The sequence below is a fragment of the Macrobrachium rosenbergii genome, chromosome 50 (genome assembly GCF_040412425.1).
Source record: "Macrobrachium rosenbergii isolate ZJJX-2024 chromosome 50, ASM4041242v1, whole genome shotgun sequence".
Classification (NCBI taxonomy): domain Eukaryota; kingdom Metazoa; phylum Arthropoda; class Malacostraca; order Decapoda; family Palaemonidae; genus Macrobrachium; species Macrobrachium rosenbergii.
In genome coordinates this window covers 9,014,655-9,034,288 of record NC_089790.1, presented here as the reverse complement: position 1 = coordinate 9,034,288, position 19,634 = coordinate 9,014,655, and the positions used below count along the sequence as shown (strand labels likewise).

At 36.5% G+C, this 19,634-nt stretch overlaps 1 protein-coding gene across 50 annotated transcripts in view; it reads left to right on the top strand.

Annotated features, from left to right (window-relative positions):
- The window catches only part of nab (NGFI-A-binding protein homolog), a 698,726-nt gene that overhangs the window by 633,358 nt on the left and 45,734 nt on the right, over positions 1-19,634 (top strand). For 10 of the 50 annotated variants that reach the window (XM_067093671.1, XM_067093670.1, XM_067093672.1 and 7 more), the window contains one exon: positions 9,734-9,946. The exons of 31 other annotated variants lie outside the window; for them this stretch is intronic. In XM_067093671.1, the coding sequence (XP_066949772.1) occupies positions 9,734-9,946 (213 nt within the window). Of the gene's footprint in view, positions 1-2,081; positions 2,142-9,733; positions 9,947-19,634 lie in introns of all 50 variants that reach the window. 9 more of the 50 variants (XM_067093682.1, XM_067093689.1, XM_067093683.1 and 6 more) reach the window with 1 other exon arrangement.

The following is a 19,634-nucleotide window of genomic DNA, read 5'->3' as shown; positions in this document are numbered from 1 at the left end:
ATTTCTTTTTCGTTTTGAAAGATTTTGCTGAAAGATTTTCCTAACATTTTAGGTCTTGTAACTTTAGAAACGAAATCACTTTAAATTATATATTCATGTTTTAGATGGTAAAATTCCCAGTCGCGTTTCAACTTAAAATTTTATTTTTTTGATCTAAGTAAGTGACTATTTTTACAGCTCAGTATTTTGTTGTGTTGCCTTATTGTCAAAACTGTTTTTATTTTATTGAAAGGTCAAATTTTGCAAAACACTGTCCTTTGCGTTATCCTTGCCTTATTTAAATATTCTTAGCCGTTTTTTTCATTTTATTATCGTATTTTCATCCTTCATATTAAAGTTGAATTTCGTCCATTTTCTGTGATATTATTTTAAGACTCATTGGATTCTGAAGCAACGTCAGTTTAAAGAAGTTTCGGTACCATTTTTCCATTTTTATAAGCTTTAATTTAGATTACGTTGATGCGTTTCCTTGTAAAAATCCTCTCTCTCTCTCTCTCTCTCTCTCTCTCTCTCTCTCTCTCTCTCTCTCTCTCTCTCTAACTTCTCTTATTTAATTCTAAGACAACATGATCTGCTCCGACATTATAATTTTTATTTAATTCTAAGACAACATTATGGATATATATATATATATATATATATATATATATATATATATATATATATATATATATATATATATATATTATATATATGTATATATATATATATATATATATATATATATATATATATATATGTAATTTTCTATTAGGTATATTACTTTTCAGTGCCTTTTAATATATTTTATTCCATAAAATGTTAATTAACTATAGTGCTATACACTTATGCTTTTCTAAAGCAATCAGTTTAATTATTTTTGTGTATTAGTATTTGGTATCTTTAGTTCTCTTCTTGCTTAAAAACTTTGCTTGCAGTTTGCCCTCTGCCTTATAACCAGATATCCAGGGTGTGCTTAGTTTTATTGTCATTAGATTTTACTTTTAAATCTAAATTTAAAATTGACAGTTCCATTCACTTGTCCTTGCAGTTAAATATGTTTTTTACCAATAACCTTCAGTTTACTTAATACAGTAGTTCTTGCTCCATCCTATGTTAAAAATGATGACACTGTGTTATTTCTTATTATAATTGACTATTCTCTCATAAATTTATTCATTTTCTTTGCTTCCACACTCCCATTAATTCTACTAGTTAAATCTTGTTTTATATTTAAGTGTATGCAATGTCTCTTTTTTTATATAGTATTTTCATTTAAACCTGTCTACAATTGATTTTTGACCCTACCATTTTTTTACATATATTGCAGCCTTATTGACAGATAAATTTGATTTTACTTTTTTAGTGTTACAGCTAAATTCTCATATTGTCATATGCTTTGCTTATGCCAGCTGCCTTGCTTATAACTAACATTTCCCAAATTATTTAAAGTTAGTTAAGTTATTCCTTATTCCTGCTTGCAGTTTAATATAATTTCTAAAGGTATAATCAATTCATTTAACTCTTGTTTATTGATGCTTGTTTAGTTTACTATTGCCTTTTATAAATGTTAAATTTAACGGTGTTTACTTGTTAGCTTTTGTTTGTCTGTTGTCGTTTTAAGACTTTAAGTTTATTATTTATGTTATTGCTGCCATTTTAGTTAAATTTACTTTTGTTTACTTCTAAAACTTTTGTTAATTGTAGCCTAATTTAAGGTTAACCTTTCTGCTTACCTTATGTGCTTTAAATGTTTTAAATAAGTGTTTATTGTTTATTGCTGACTATTTAGTTAAATTTGGCATTTATATTATCAAAGATTAGCTAAATGTAGCTTTGTTTGCTATTCACATTTGAGTTCGCCTGCTTGTTTCAAGTATGTAAAATGTTCAGTTGTTTACTGTTATCCTTTTATTTCACAATTTTATTAGTCCTCTTTACTTTTGGCTTCTTTTAAAATGCTTAAACATCCTTGCGTTCTGAGTTGCTTTAAAAAATTTCTGAGCAATTGATTTTGATTTCACTTAGTCTGTAATTCCTCTACCCACAACTTCAAAGAAACCCAGTATACTTATGCGTCGCTGGTATATCCTTCCCTACAGAACTCTCAAGGAATTATGTCAGCCGAAAAGAACGCCGAGTTTTTGCTACCGCTCATAAAGGTAAAAGAAAAAAGATACGACACCTTCTCTCTCTCACACACTCATGTTTGTTTTTTTTTATTTACTCTGTTATTTTGTTTTTTTTTTCGTTAAGTTTCCTTCTTTTCCGGTAATCGCACATATGAATAGTTCTGAGATCACAGAGCTGTTTGCGTTCCATCTTGAATCTGGTTTTGTAAATTGTTTGTGCTGTTATAAGAATAGATTAATTTGATGAATTATTTGTTCACATCTTTAGAATTTACAATGTCGTCTGATTTCCTCTATTAAATTCAACACAATTCAAATTATATTTCTTGGACTTTTGTTTCATTAACGTTGAGTTAATATATTTGGATTTTTTGATAGTTCATATTTGCGATTACCACCTACACGAAGTGAGATTATAGTAGCCTACCCTTGATTTGCCGTTTTTCCTCACTGTTTGACATTATAAATAGTTATGAAGGATTAATGTGAGATATGTTACCGGTGAAGTTTGATAGACGCCGTAGATCTTGTACAGATGAGGTATCCTAGGGCTTATGATTAGGTAAAGGTCGTCAGACTTTGACAGCGAGGGGAGCGGGTGGGGAAGGGTGGTTTAAATGATAGATTGTATTTAATTCTATATTGAATTTCTTTTTTTACACGTCGTTTGCTGCTTTTCAATGGGATGGAAGGATGGGTCGGGAAGGGTTTGGTGGCATTTAAGTGGGAGCTTGTACAAAGGTTTTAATTATGAATTTATATATTGGTGGGTTAGTCTTGGCTCTAGGTGCTGTGATTGACTTCCAGAGGGAACTTAAATATATTAATTTTATTTTGAAATACCTGTTCGTTTTATTTTTAAATGAATGCGTAAAGTAGCCTAAATGTTGTTGTTCGTATTTGTTATTGTTATTAATATTATGATTGCTTTAAACGGAACGAATTCAAAACAGATTTTAATATCACCACAGAGAATTACTGAAAGGTTTTTGGACGAAAACTAAAGATACTGTTATCAGAGTTCTTAAAATCTTTCAATGTTAATCATATATATATATATATATATATATATGTGTGTGTGTGTGTGTGTGCGTGTGTGTGTGTAGAACACAATTATACTATATATAAATATAATTATATATATATATATATATATATATATATATATATATATATATATATATATACACACATACATATATGTATGTATGTATGTGTGAGGGAGAGAGAGAGAGACCTGCATGAACGTTAGGTTTATGCAGTTGTTTGTGTGCCCATATGTAATATGCGTGTGCAATGTAATGCAGTCCATTCTTTTATCATAGCCTAGTAATGAGAGGTAATATAGCTTGATATATATATATATATATATATATATATATATATATATATATATATATATATATGTGTGTGTGTGTGTGTGTGTGTGTGTGTGTGTGTGTGTGTGTGTATAATATGGCGATTGACAAGCATCTTACACTCACACATACCTAGGCATTTATGTACACACATTTTTACCTACGTGACAGATTTCTGATTTCTTGTTTGTTTTTAAATTCATTATTCACCGAGACAAACCATCTATCGTTCTTTCCATGGTTTTTGAATTTTGCTGTATGCCGTAGTAAGTTCACCGAAACTCATGTTAATACCACCTGACATAAAAGAGCGATTAGCCAACGTTCAGAACACATTCCACAAAATGTGCCCTGGCGGTAGCTGGAATGTCACATTCGGTCACATTTTTCTGGCAACTTTAAGCGTCGCCGTCCTCATACTTCTTCGGCATTACTTTTCAACTTTCGATATTTGTTCGGTTCATCGTACGCTAACTGCGTACTCAGTATCGAAAAGGGGGAATTAGATATGCAGTTTTATTAGATTTTATTATTCGCGTATACCCTCTTCCATATTTTTTGCAACAATCACTCTTATCTCCCCTTCTGCAAATGTGTGTGTGTATATGTATATATATATATATATATATATATATATATATATATATATATATATATATATATATATATATATATATATATATATATATTATATATTATGTATATACTGTACATATATATATAATGTATATATAATATATATGTATACATATACATACATTTGCGCATGATCATATACAGTACAAGTTCTTGTAAGTCGTGGGATTCACGCAATGTATGCGCACGCATTAGCAACAGTTTTTACCAGCTTAAGCTCTCCATTTTAATAAGGAACGTTGACATTAATTATGCATATTTTTAGATTGCTCATCAGAGCTTTCAAGTCGCTCACGCGAATGCTGTATTTTTTTTTTTTTTACACAATTCCTTGAAATTTGAACGACGATTAAATATATCTTGTCCTTTACCGTCTCTCTCTTGCTATTTCTTACGGATTCGATTATAATTATTACTGGTTTTATGATGTTGCTGTCATTCAATCTGTTCATTTTAACGTTAATAAGAAGAATTCGTTGTCAAGAAATTTAAGTTGACGCTTTTATCAATAAATCTAACACTTGACTTTTTAAGGGTTTTTAAATCTCAAATATTACTGGATGTTATTGTTGATCCCGCCGCTACGACCAATATGGTAATGATTGAATTAATAAAATTGGTAACCAGTGGTTTTAACTTATGTTAATTTTTTCCTGAAGGTAAAAATAAAAGAATCTGTCTAGTTGCAAAACTGTTTAAAAAAATCACACACCATTTTCCATCATCTTTCTTAGAAGGGTTTTCCTAAGATTCCCTTGGCGTTGAAAAATTCAAAATTTTCAAATGCGAGATTAAGAACAAGCGAATCAGTGATTGCAAAGAACATTGTCCGATAACTTGGAGAGTAAAATATATTACGCCAAGATGTATAGAGTTCATGAAATATAATTAAGCCATCTTGTAATCCCTCAGTGGAAATTAATAAAGAAAAAAACGTATGGAGAATTAAAATTAATCCGAAATCGCTAAATTAGAACTTCCTCGGTGTCAGAGAGCACAAAAACACCGTCTTCGCCGAGAAAGAATTACGTTCGCGGATATCGCTGCTCCAGAATTATCCCGGAATTTTTTTGCGGGATTAAAAAGGATAATTAATATCCAGGCTTCTGTATTTTATTGATGACCCGGCAACACCTACAAAAGCATATCGCCATAATCACGTGATAAATCTGTCCGAGGATAAAAAGGGGGGGGGTGAAAAATACACGGAAAAATAGATTATTATCTGGATTTAAATCATTACTCCTTTATTCCGCGACGGCCATGGCTGTTTCGGGACAGCAAGGTTCGTTTTCGGTGTTTCAGGCGTGGGCATGTCGACCGTGCGGTTGTCCTCGCTATAGCTCTCTGTTGGTTATCCCTTTGACTGGATATCATAAAAAGAAAAAAATGTTACTTAACTTGTGGGGGCATTTGCATGCGTCCCGTGCGTCCGCGTATCTGTGTTTGTACTCTGTGGCTCCAGTTGCGTCTGCTTGCTCGATTGCTTGCTCATCTGTTGCGTGTTTTTTTTTTTAGGTGGATTTGTGTATTTGCCATTATTCTGTTACCGTGTTAATTTTATTACCCCCCCCGCCCGCACCCCCCCCCCTCCAGAATATTTCCCGTATATGTGTCATGTAGGTGGTTAGTTTGCGTGTGATGTGACTCAAACTTACGTATTAAGTCTGCACGAATACATGGGTTCTTGATATTATGTTTTGGGCGCATTGCTAATTTGATGTCGCCTTTTTTTTATTAATACTGCGGAAATAAGCGGATCTGTCGAAATGATTCTCTCTCTCTCTCTCTCTCTCTCTCTCTCTCTCTCTCTCTCTCTCTCTCTCTCTCTCTCTCTGACGTACATACATAAACTCGAATGCATTCACTTTATTTTGAAAGGTGTTGCATGCCGATTATTTGTACACCCTTAATCTTATTAAACAAATGGGAAAAAGCACGTTAAAATAGAAAGAAAAAAATTCTTAATATATAATTTGCAATGAAGGCAATTGTATCGTTACATTTTTCGACATTTTTGGAAATGAAGGTCAGTGAAATAAGGGTGTCAGAGAACGTAGAGTTACAGATATACTATGACTACGAAATCTGCGGAATACAGTAGAGTCATTATTGCTATTGATTCACTGACTGATATCAAAACTGTCTTCACGACATTTACTCTTGCAAATGCAGGTACCAAAGATGTTCACACGTGACGTTAAGTTTGCGTAAATCTTTTTTTTTTATATTATCTACTTGTCAGTTAATAGTAGCCGATATTTCACCAAGTAGTCGTCATCATCTGATGCAAGATTCGCTGGACTTATGGAAATAGAATTAATAGACTTAATAGAAATTCCCAGCCCCTTGTTAAATAGCGCTTTCTTGATGCCAGCTTTCTTGTCCGCTATTTTTCAATTGCGTAATTTGTCTCTCGTTTATTAACGCTATTGCTCACGTCTGTTTTGTTTTCTTTTCGTTGACGGATTTTGTTACAGCAGTGAGAATGTGTTGCAGATTATTTTGAACGACAAGTGCTAATCGATTTTTGTGAATTCTGAACTTCGGATTTTTTATTCTCTTATAGATTGTAATTATATTACATGTAGTTTAGGCTCTTGCGTCAATGACAAGTTATTCGATTATGAAACTGATGAATATTAAATAATCTTTAGCGTGTTTATGATTTATCGTAAAAATGTAAGAATAATTAGTTAAGAATAATTAATTAAGAACGTATGTTTCTGTTTTATCAAACTACATTGCTTCATACACATGAATCACCCGAATCACATTTTTTGCCATGATTATAAACTAATCAGTGAACTACAAATGAAGCGAAATAACCGGTGAAAATATTTAGGTTCAAATGAAAGCGACGGAAAGAATGGCATTTTTGTTCAAAACCCGATAATATTGTTGATTCAAAATTTCTTGCAGCACCATTAAATATGTCCGCTACACAGAGGGTTTATCTGACAAAGTTATCGGGGATCGTTTTCAAAAGGAATTCCGTAGAAGCGAAGATCGTTTTCAAAAATCCTCTTCGGATGAGTGATTAAATCAATTAAATCTGTCAATAAGTGATTTGCTTCGACCAAACACGGTTAGGTGACCTATGCTTTCACGAGATTCGTTTATTTTTTTTTTCAAATTTCTGATATGTCATTTTTATCGGTTTTGTTACGTTATTGAAACTTTTTTTTGTTTATTTATATTCTCCTGCATCAAGTCTGTATGATATAGCGCTATCGAAAAACTGGAGGCGTCTATCGATTTCCTATCGAAATGGCCGTCATTATTTTCAACATAATCTAAACTCCCGATGCCCGCAGTGTTGCCAACGGCTAACTTCTAGAAAATAAAAAGTGAAAACAAGAATTTCTTTGCTTAGCTTTGCTGTCTACGCACGAAATGCTTTCCCACTTTTTATTCTTTTTTATATTCTTAACTCGAATTTTTTTTTTACCATACTACAGTTAGTTAACTGAGAAATGGGTAGTGATTTGGTATGTTTTGGCGTAATGCTTAATAGATATAGGTTGAGATTCACCCTTAGCCTTTTTGAAATGTATCGCGCGTTTATCCAGAACGGTAGTGCCTCTTTCAAAGGATCACTGCAGTACCAGTAATATTTAATTTATATATATATATATATATATATATATATATATATATATATATATATATATATAATGTATGTATGTATGTATATATAATCTAAACGTTGTACAGTTCTTTTGTATACTCTATACCTTAAATTTAGTGTTAAAATACTGTTTGTACACCAATTTAGTAAAATTTGACATTATACAGAGTTCTAAATGATGATTGTAAAATCTCTCTCTCTCTCTCTCTCTCTCTCTCTCTCTCTCTCTCTCTCTCTCTCTCTCTCTCTCTCTCTCTCTCTCTCCCCGTTAATTTAGGGAAACGGGTTTGATGGGCTCCCTACATTTGTGAAACCTTCCATTTTTCCATCTGGGAATCTTGAATGCAATCCCCATTAGAAGATTGAAAGCGGAATAGTCCTCCGCATAGTCTCCCTTATTCGGGCCCATTTTTCCCCTTAAGTGATGTCTGTGTGGCTTAGCCGGGGCATTGTACCCGTAATGGTTGCGGAGGAAGATTTTTTTCGGCCGGTAGGTTTGTTTTTTTTTTTTTTTAATTCTACGGCTGCATTATAGACCATGACTCACTTTTACATCATGATGTGGTGAAGGGACAGAGTCGTTGTTTTTTTTTTCCCCCTTTTATCTTAAGTTCTGTATGTGTTCGTTTCCCTTGGGGTAACAATGGATGATGGCTACTGTGGTGGATGGGTGGATGAAAGATTGAAGGCTTCTGGGTGAGCGTTCTGGCGTCCTTTTACCGTAAGTTTTGCTGCCAAAGGTGGTGGGTTTTTTTATTCATTTGTTATTGATGCTACTCTTATTATTAATACTCATGCCATTATTATTTTTTTTTTATTTACAACTGCAGTTCAGTCCCTTTTCCTTTCGTATTTTGTGTGTTTTTCATCCCCATATTTAAATGATCATCTTTGTCCTCTAATAAAACAAAATTGAAAAATAAAAAGAAATCTGCATATATCCTGTGTAATGTATTCCATTCAATTATGAAGGTGATTTTCCCCCTCTCCCTCCAAAGAAAAAATGGAAAGTACTGAGGAAGGGGACGGTGGAGTATGCCATTTAGGGGACCTTGGATCAAGGGGCATTCGCTCGGCCCCTTTCCCCAATCTATGCTCTCCTTGACACCGAACTTTGTGGCCCTCCTCTCGCCATCACAGCACCACCTCCTCCATCCAGCAAGCCTCTCTCTCTCTCTCTCTCTCTCTCTCTCTCTCTCTCTCTCTCTCTCTCTCTCTCTCTCTCTCCACCAAAGTTCCTGTGCTGTCGGTTTGCCCAAATAAAGTATGGAAAGGAAATATGAAACAGGCGCGCTTAAGCGCAAGTCAAATGTCTTCCATGCTAGATGCTCTTGTTTTCGGCACTGCGCCCTTCAGACCCACCTCCCGAATTTCCTCCCTCCCTCCCTCCAGTGTTCCCTCTACGTTCAAACGTCTCTGAAAAAAAAAAGAAAGGAAAAAATCCAAGTGAAAATGACAAGATGTTGTCTTTTGCCGTCCCAAAAGAAAGACTCTAGGCCAGTAGAGCAGGATCTAGTCGCTCCCGAGTTTTTTTGCTTTCACATGCTATCGTTGCAGACATTCGAGTCAGTTTTACTAGTACTGTGTAGTAGGTAAATATTAAGTTTTTCCTTTTTGGCGAATTTATCATCAGTAGTTGATATCTCTCTCTCTCTCTCTCACTCTAGATGCACCGTCGTTGTTTTTCCAATTTGATGAGATAAGTCCTTCAAAATTCCAGTTTCAAAAAGAGAGAGACAAAACTCGTGGCTTCTCGCAAATGTTACCGAAGTGCACGTTGTGTCTTGTGATCTCATTTGCTTGCACCAAGAACAAAAATCAAAGCTGAAAATGAACAAAAAAAAAAAAAGAGAGAGAGAAGTGGCGTTGCATTGTAGTAGAGTAAATTTCAAAAAAATAAAAAATCAGAGTAACATAAAAATGTAAAGATGAAAAAAAAAAAAAGAAATCCTTGCACTGGCCTGCTACTACTGGCGAACATCTTGTATGTTTTTCAGAGCGCGGGTGTAGAGAACAACAACCACCACCAGTACCAGAACCAGTATCCCCCTCCCCCCGGATCCCCAGTCCAGCTCACCCCGGTCCTGCTTATGTCACAAGTGGATAGGCTAGCTGAGGCCGCCTATAATCTGGTGAACAGCCTGCCGCCTCTCGAACCCAAGAATCAACAGCAGCTGGCCAACAAGCGCAAGATGTCCAAAGAGTTGGAGGTAGGCAGGAGGTTCCGCAAGGCGAGGGTTGGGGGCCCTCGCCACCAGAATGAACTCAAATAAAAGAGCACACATCAAAGCAACGCCGTTTTTGGGCCACATAGTCTCTCTCGGCTTTTCTCAGCCGGCGTGTTGTTTGTGAAGGCCTCCTCCAGCCGAGTCTCCTACCCCCCCATTTCATCTCGCATTTAACCAGAATTTAAGTGCATGCGTGAATAGCTGAACACTGTGCGAACTATCCAGAGGCGCATTCGCATGCTCTAACTGTGCATTCGCCTGTAGTTCATTGTCCTTCACAGCCGTTGAGTTTTAATTTCTTTCGCCTGAGTTCTTCAGGTCTCTTGGGTATCAAAATGCATGTTAGGCTGAACAGTTCCTTTTTTTTATCTTTTGTGCTGCTTCTCACACTGTTCCCGTGAGCCTTGCTTCTGCAGGAGTCGTTGCTAGTGAGGTCCTTGTCTGGAAGGTTGAAGGAAAGAGAATTTAGTTGCTCCTGGCTTTCTGTGTTAGTGAAGGTGCGTCCGCGCCGCAGTAAAACATGTCATAAACACGTCTGCAACTTATCGCACACACCACAAAAATGTTGCATACAAGTCAGCGACTTATCCGTAGTTGTAACCATTGTTTCGCACGATTATCTAGCATTTGCCAAAACTCCGTTCTCCACTGCCGGTCGTTGACTTGTTTTCAACCTGTTTGTGATAATGTATGCAACAAGTTGCAGGCTTTTGTTAGTGAAACGTTTTGCTGTAGAGTGGCAGCACCCTAAGCATACATACTCAGGGGAATCTAAAAGTGATGCTTTACTGATAAAGTCACTGAACTCTGGCGGTCTAAAAGTGATGTTTTACTGATAAAGTCACTGAATTCTGGTGGACGCTCTGTAGATATCCCTCGTGTGATTAGGGAAATGGGCTTCTGAAGGCAAATGGTGCAAGCAGGGAGTGATCCACTGTACTTTTAGGCTTCATTTGAAATCGTGACATTTCCTCGCACTGTTTTTAAAAAGAAGATGATGATTCCGGCGCGTTCAATTGGACTTCGAGTTCGGGTGCAGTGTTATACGTTTAACCAGACCTTCGCCTTATTGTTCCCACCCTCCCCTCTCCTCCCCTTTTCATGGACCTTCCTTCCTTCCTTCCTTCCTTCTCTTTTGCGCATTCTCCATTCCCCTTCCCATCCTTCGGTGCGCCCTCTTAATCATCATTCTTTCTTTTTTCTTTATTTTGTCGCCCATGGTTTTTATTCTCTCCCCCTCGCCTTTCTTCTACATTTCCTTCCATTTCTCCTCCACTGTATTTAAGTTTGCCTTCGCCCCTTCTCTCTCTCTCTCTCTCTCTCTCTCTCTCTCTCTCTCTCTCTCTCTCTCTCTCTCTCTCTCTCTCTCTCTCTTGTTTCCTTACGTGAGCTTTTGTGGATAAATGTACTATGTTCATGAAACATGCCTAACTGCTCTTGTGCGTACACACACACACACACACACATACACACACAATATACAGTATATATACACACACATATATATATAATGTGTACGTTTGTCTGCATGCGCCATACTTGTATGAATACATTTGAATTTATTACACGATGTATTTGATTGAAATACCAGATGCGTAGGAGTATTGTTGATATTCCGAAATTCGCCAAGATTTTTTGCATATCCCCACTTTTCAGACCTCATCCTGCTTTGTCCTCTTTTAAAAACAATGCCAATGACTTGTAAAGTAGAAGAACAGCTTGTGAGCTGAACTGAACTTGTAAAGTCTTACAGCGAACAGGAATGTATTGTTGATGAAATTTGTGTGACGAAAATTCTAATGAACAGTCTAATTACGCCGGTGAAGTTTGTGGCAAAGGAAGATTTTTTTCGGTTTTCAAAATGCATAACGATAAATGTATATCCGTAGGAAACGAAAATTTTCATGTATTTTACTTGAACTGTTTCAAACCTCCACAGCTACCTTGCATTTTGAGAGCAGATTTGTCTCCCCATTCTGTTTCTGATACGGCGCTTTTGTTGTTATTTATTCACATGGGGATTAAAATGGGTTACCAATTCTTGACGTGCCTAATCTTTGAGATTAACAATAATTGTATAGTATTTGTTAAATATGCATAGTTGCACTTATGTACACATTATACACTTATATCTATGTATGTCTGAAAACACACCAGTTCTCAAGTTACTGATCCGCTAGTCAAAACTAGACTTAATGTCAAGTTGTCAGTATAGGAAGCCTATAGGACAATACATTTACACACGCATCAGTTGTAAAAAGATTTACTGACCCAGTTCCATTTCCCCCTCTGGATACGTGAACCGATAACGATTTGCATAAATTATGCAAAAATATTTGCATATATTGCAGGAAATATGCATCTCTCGAATAGCCACCGTTTTATCGCCCGAAAAGCAAAATGAGGGAGTTATATACTTACTTTTTGTATGTGATTGGAATAAAAAAATCCTGGTAATTAAATTAACTTTGGCTTATCACCAAAATCATTTAATTATCTCATTCATTACTTGAATTTATCTAATAACGTTTACGGGAAGGATTTTAAAACTTAAGAATCATCCCCATCGGTCATTTTAAAAACGAAAGTGAAATTTGATATGCGTACTTTAATATTATTCCAGTGAAAAAAAAATGTTTGAAATAGAATTAACCCTCTTTTCTCTGCCGAGTGATTTAATTACCTAATTCAGTTCCCGAATTTGTGACGTTAATTTAAAGAACGATTAAAAGCAAAGACATAAATTCATCAAATATTAAAATTAAAACGATGGAGGAGCAAGTGTCGTTCATCCTTAACAGGAGACACTTAATACATGCAGTTGATAAAAGGCAAAGTGGTATAAACGTATCCTATCCACTTGCGCCTTTGTGCGACCACATGAACACAGATTTGTGGTTCTGAACAAAAGTCAAAGCGAAACATTAAAGACTTTGCCTCTTGAGTCAGGCAAAAAAAAAAAAAAGGCTTACGCTTGTTCAGTATTTTTTTCCCCGGTTCGTTTTTACCATTTCAAATCGTTTTGGCGGTTTATTTAGATGAGCTCCAGTTTCCTCCCCACCTCTCTCTCTCTCTCTCTCTCTCTCTCTCTCTCTCTCTCTCTCTCTCTCTCTCGTGAAAATGAGAACACCATTGCAAAATACTCGAAAGCATAAACGAAAGCTAAATGTTTTCCCATTACATCCAATAATTTTTTTTTCGTCATCAATTTTCAGTTTCTTCCAAATATTTTCCCTTCATTTTGATATTTATCTTTTTTTCGCGTCGATCATAATTATTTTGTATTCCCCTTTTTTCGCTTGAAAGCCAATATTACCCGGATTAAGCGATGAAGCCCCGCTGATTCGCAGGTTAATAAAAAAAAATTGTGAAAAAAAAATGCAAAATATCCGAAAGCTTTTGGGGAGATTTTGCCGCTTTCATTTGTTTGTTTGTCGCGATGAAAGTTTTTTTTTTTTTTTTTTCAAACCTGGAGGGGTTTTTTAGGGTTATTATTGTAATGTTTCGCGTTAATGAAGCTGCGGGATTTTTTTTTTTTTTATCCCGATGATATGTGGATTTTAGTTCGAATCGTTCTGTCATCGAGAGTTTGAAAACTTGAAATTTGTTCGATCATATTTCCAGTCATGTTTTGCTTTTCTCCTTTTTTTTTTATTCTCTTTCCGTTTGATTTATCCTTCTTGTTGTTGTGGCTTTTTGCGAGTTTCTTTCATTCGTTTTCGTTTCATCCGCAATTGCATATCATTAGGAGAAAGCGAATTTAATTGCTTAATATTTTCACGGAGTTCATCGAGGAGTCATCACATCATTCATTCCGTTTTTAATTCTTTTTCTCCGTTTCTTTCTCTGTTTTCTACTTTTTTTCTCTTTCTTTCGGTCAACGTTTCTCTTCGCTTCATGATGGATCAATATTTATATTTGCGTTTTGGTGCACAAACGAAGCGAAATTGTCTAATTGAGCGGAGTGCTCTCTTCATAATTGTTCCTCTTACGACTCTCACTTTGATTGATGGCGGAATGGATCATCAAAGATTGACAGTCATTTGTGACATTAGATGTCATCCCTTTTTTTATAAATATTTCTCTTTGTTGTTTTATTTTCTCCGCTCCGTCCTTTTATGAGGTCAAACTTGAAATGTAAAAGCGGCATATCCCTGTCATTGGGAAAAAACAGATTATGTTTTTTTTTTCTCGTCGGCTGATAAATCATTTGAACGCTACGTTCAAATCCCTCAAAGATACCTTGGCCTTATATTTATCATTTCAAAACGACCGCCAAAGGATTGATGGAATGTTGAATTTTATTCCCGGAGGCATCAGGCAGGCCTGGCTGAGGTTAATAGTTAAATTTAATTTTGACAAAATAAATGGAGGTGTTGAGTTCCCCATCATCTTAGTCACATTGTTGTCTTTCGCGTAACTATATATAACTCTCTGGTGTCTCAAACATAATATCTCCAGCTCTAGGCTTCGTAGTAAACTTTTTAACAACTAAAATTAATGATGATAATGCTTACTTCATCGGCGTAGTCACTTGTCCTGTGGCTGTTATTAATTCATATACTGATACTTATCATACTGCCAGTTCTTCATCTGACACGCGTGTATACCTTTCACAAACCAAGTACATTTTGAATATTGAATAATATTGTTTTATTGGGATTGTATATCACTTCTGTAAAAATATAACGTTCTTGCCGTAAAGGAGAGTAGAAAAATCAAAGCATGTTTTATGAAAGTTAGAACCTTCTTTTGCCTTTGTCCTCCCTACCTCCTCCCACTTCCCTCCTCCCCCCTTTCCTCTTCCTTGCTCTTCTCCCTTCCTCCAGGCCTTGGTCGGACATAACAGCTGTAAGTCGCCAACCCCGTCGGCCCTCCGACGACGGAAAGAAACAGACAAACTCGGGAATTCGTCAGAAATGCGACGCTTTGCCAAACAGCGGTTTAAAAGCCACGCCTGTGAAATGAATGCGGAAGACTGGAGCGGATTAGGCAGCTCTTTAATATTCATTTCCTTGAGCGCAAGCACAAACAAATGACCGACGGGCCCCGGCCGCCTGTAAACAAGCAAACAAAACAATCACGACCCGGCGCCATTCATTAACAGCGCCGACTGACGTAATTCACTTAACGTATCCACAATACGATGGATTGTATGACTGGCAAATGTGATAATTAATTAGGCCATAAATGATTCGGCCAAAAATGCAAATGAGTTAATCACATCGGCTCTCACTTGTTGCTGGCTGATTACCTTGTTAATGCTACGATGCTGCAAATTAAGCACGATTTTATGCGGATCCGAAAAAGAGAATTTCTCTCTCTCTCTCTCTCTCTCTCTCTCTCTCTCTCTCTCTCTCTCTCTCTCTCTCTCTCTCTGTGTTTTCTCCCAAAATTCAGAATACTTTTTGGCCATTTTTAATTGCCGAAACCTTTTTTTCATCTTTTTTCCTCTTTTTTACTCTTTTTTCCTAATTGTTTGATAGTACGGGTTTTTTTAACTGGGGTCGGAGCGAGGTGCTTTTTTTTTTTATCTTTTTTTCACCACGTTGTGTGAATGAAAGATTTTTTACGCTTAGACACGGAACGCTGTTCGTATTCTTCATGTTGTCAAACTGATTTTGAATGCTGTTCGTGCTGTAATTTAGCTGTATTATCACTGAAGTATTTTACAATCCTTTCTTTCCTTCAATCACGTATTTAACTTTTCTTTAACCACCGTCCACCGTACCTCCTTTTTCTTATTATATTATGATAATTCCTATTAAATTGGTCACCCACACACCTCATTCCATATTCCAAACATTTAATATTCCCAGAACTTATCTTGGTCCCTCTTCAGCCTCTCTTTATCTCTCGTGCCTTGTATTAGCAGAGCCAACCGCTGAAGTTGTATAATCCCTTCTTCATTACACTTCAAAGTAGGGTCGTAATTCTTGTCAGCTCTGATCCGATGACCCTCTCTACGCGGGAATTCGGAGACGCACGGGGATATTGCCCCCCCCCTCCCCCTCCCCGTCCACCTCACGTCTTGCGTCTTTCTTGTGGATTTCGTCGTCTTTCTATTTATTCATATATTTTTCTCTTTATTTTTCTCTCTTTCTGTTTATTCATTACTTTTTTTTATCCATTGATGAAGAGGACACACTTCGTCTCCCTCCCTGGGATTGCCTTTGTGTTTTCTTTGTAATTTTAACCTCTTTTTAGGAGGCATTTTTGTCTCAGCGTTAAAGAAACCGTTTTTATCGTCTCTCTCTCTCTCTCTCTCTCTCTCTCTCTCTCTCTCTCTCTCTCTCTCTCTCTCTCTCTCTCTCTCTCTCTCTCTCTCGTAGACTTTCTCTTCCGTGTTCGTTTTCTTCTTTCTTGTATTTTTTTTTTTCTCCCTCCTCCGCCTCCTGTTTCCATGTTTTTTTTTTTTTTTTTACTTCGTTCCATTTAAGCTAAGATTTTCAGTTAGAGTTTTGCGTCGGAAATTACGCTCGTTTTTCCTCTCTCTCTCTCTCTCTCTCTCTCTCTCTCTCTCTCTCTCTCTCTCTCTCTCTCTCTCTGCTGAAGGAATCTGGCGCGTTAATGTTATATTTCGATACTCTTACAGTTCATCGCTTATCCTTTTCAGACTTTCATTTTTGTGAACTGTAAATTGCAAAAAAAAAAAAAAATTTTCTATTATAATCATCGTTATCGCTTAAGTCAAAAGATGTTTTCTTTGTGATATAACGGAAATTTGAGCTAGTGGTCAAACTAAACTCTCTCTCTCTCTCTCTCTCTCTCTCTCTCTCTCTCTCTCTCTCTCTCTCTCTCTCTCTCTCTCTCTCTGCCACTTCTACAAAATATGATATCGGAGCTGTAATTAATACTAATTATATTATCTTTTTTCGCAATGAATTCTTAAGCATAATGCCCCTATTATTCAGTTAACGTTATTACGAGAAGATAGATAGACAGATAGATAGATAGATAGATAAGGAGGGGGAGGGGGAGGGAGACAGGGAGGGAGCCGTATGTCAGTTTCTGATGGAGGTGGTGATGTCTTTTGACAGGCAGATAAAAAAAAAAAAAAGGGAGAACATCGGAATGAAGAAAAAGAACAACAATGGATTTTGCTACATCGTTTCTCTTCCTCCTCCTCCTCCTCCTCCTCCTCCTTCTTCTGTCTCCTTTCTCGTTCTTTCGTCTGCTATTTTTCCCACTCTCACATTTTCCTCTCGTGTTATTTTTTTTCGGGACGAGTTTGAATTAATCCAAAGTAATGAACAAGGACTGAAGAGAAAAAGCCAGGAGGAAAAAAATACCCAGTCTATTTTTTTCTTCCTTCGTTTTCTTTTGTGTCTTTGAGGGATATTTTGTATTCTTGGCGATTTATTTTTGTTTCTTTTACGAGCGACGATTTTTCGTTCCCCGTTGCGATGGAGTTAAATTGAATCAAGAATAAGTAAAAAAAAAAATTTTTTTTTTTTTCGATTGTTATCACCAATTGCATAGAATTATATTCGGCTTCAGCAGTTTTCTAATACAGTCTCAGCGATTCTTGCAATCCGCTCTCGACTTCAGACGAATTAGTTGTTGGCTTTAAGCGTTGTTTAATAAAGTTCGTGTGGATTTTTAAAGGGTTAGATATGTTTTTTTTTTTTTTTATTATTCCTTTCTCTTCCGTTTTTCTTCGCTCTCTCTTAGAAAACGGAAAGAAAATATGAGACTCGGTTTTTTCACCAGAAAGTTCAGGGCACGGGGGCCGTCCCCTCCCCTCCCCCATTTCCCCAGCACACAATATACTGGCACCCAGGCGATGAATGCCCCCTTCTACCCCATCCTTCTCTCCCTCCCTCCTCCAACCCAACCCCTCCCCCCTCGTATGTTTTTCTCCTTGCTTCGCCTTCATGTTTCTTATTCCCTTCCTCCTCCTCCTCCTCCCTCCTCCTCCTCCTCCTCCTCCTCCTCCTCCTCCTCCTCCTCCTCCTCCTCCTCCTCCTCCTCCTTACACGTTCACATGACCCTCCATTTCCACCTTCCCACACACACACACAAACACACATACACACACACACACATGGTCTCGCTTTTTAACAGGTTTTATTAAGAGTTTGTCGTTCGTGTTTTTTTTTATTTTTTTCGTAGTTTTTTTTTTTTGGTGCGAGGATGAGCGATGTTTTTCCGTAGGTTGTGATATTTGATACATAAGACGGCAACACCTTTTTTTTACAACTAGGGATTTTTTCTCCTTTTTTACATTCTGTAAACAAAGTGTGTAAGAAAAGTGTGTTTATACGTGCGTGTGAAATGCGGAACCGAATTACTTTTAAACGTGTCTGAAAATTAAACACCTTAATGGAAGTTATGCTTAATATTCGTGAATTTCACCCTCTCTCTCTCTCTCTCTCTCTCTCTCTCTCTCTCTCTCTCTCTCTCTCTCTCTCTCTCTCTCTTTTTTCTGCTTCATTACAACCTCCTTTTAGTTCCGTTTTACGTCTTTTCCTTTTTACCTCCCACCGCACAGACTGCCATCCTTCTCTCTCTCTCTCTCTCTCTCTCTCTCTCTCTCTCTCTCTCTCTCTCTCTCTCTCTCTCTCTCTCTCTCTCTCATTTTCCTCCTTGTTTTCCTCCGGGGCTCGTTCCCCCCTCCCCTTCCCATTTCCTCCTGAGGCCATCTCACCCCCAGTACAGAGATTATGATTTTTATTTCCGTCTATTATGATTTTTCATACCCAGGACAGAATTTTTTAGGTACATTAAAGTTGAAAGAAGAAGAAATTAAAAAAAAAAGAGGAATATATCTTACTGCTTGAAAATATCTCCTCGCAAAGTTTCACGGCTTTTTAAGACTTTAATTTTTATGTCTTTCACCTAACTTCAAACTCCTGCGGGGTTTTTTTTTCCTTCCCACTCGTTTTTTATGTTCCTTTTGTAGTCTATCGGGAAATAAGAATAAAACGCCAAATAATGACACGGGCTCCAATGTTTCTGAATAAGTAATTAGGAACTGCTTTTCTTACCACATTATCTCGCAGGGTGTATGAATATTGCAGGCACTTTTTGCGGCCCCCGGTCGGTTTGGGCAGGGACGGAATGTCTGTCTGCGGAGAGGGGTTGGGGAATAGGGTTGGAACCTGGTCCACAGTCTACCTCTAATGGTTGGGGAGGGGGAATAGGAAGGGTTGTGAATTTTGGAAATTACCCTGCCTGATTTTCTTCACTAGACGTGAAACAGAACGGTACTGCTTCCGACCAATTCTTGTATTAATAAAAACCAAATTTTCGACTAATTCTTGTAATTATAAAAAAAACAATTTTTAACTGATTCTTGTATTTATAAAAACCTCATTTTCAAATAATTCTTGTATGTATAAAAAATCAATTTTCAGCTGATTCTTGTATTTATAAAAAAACCTCGTTTTCAACTGATTCTTTTGTTTATAAAAACCTCATTTTCAACTGATTCTTGTATTTATAAAAAAAAAGCAATTTTCAACTGATTCTTGTATTTATAAAAAAAAAAATTTTCAACTAATTCTTGTATTTATAAAAAACTAACATTGCCTTATAATTGTTTGTCGTGATTTTGAAAGTTGACGTAATTTGGTTAGTTGCGACGATGACCAGACGTAACTTCCAGCGAAAATAATTTAATCGGGTTAAGACGAGAATAACCGATGAATAGAGAGAGAGAGAGAGA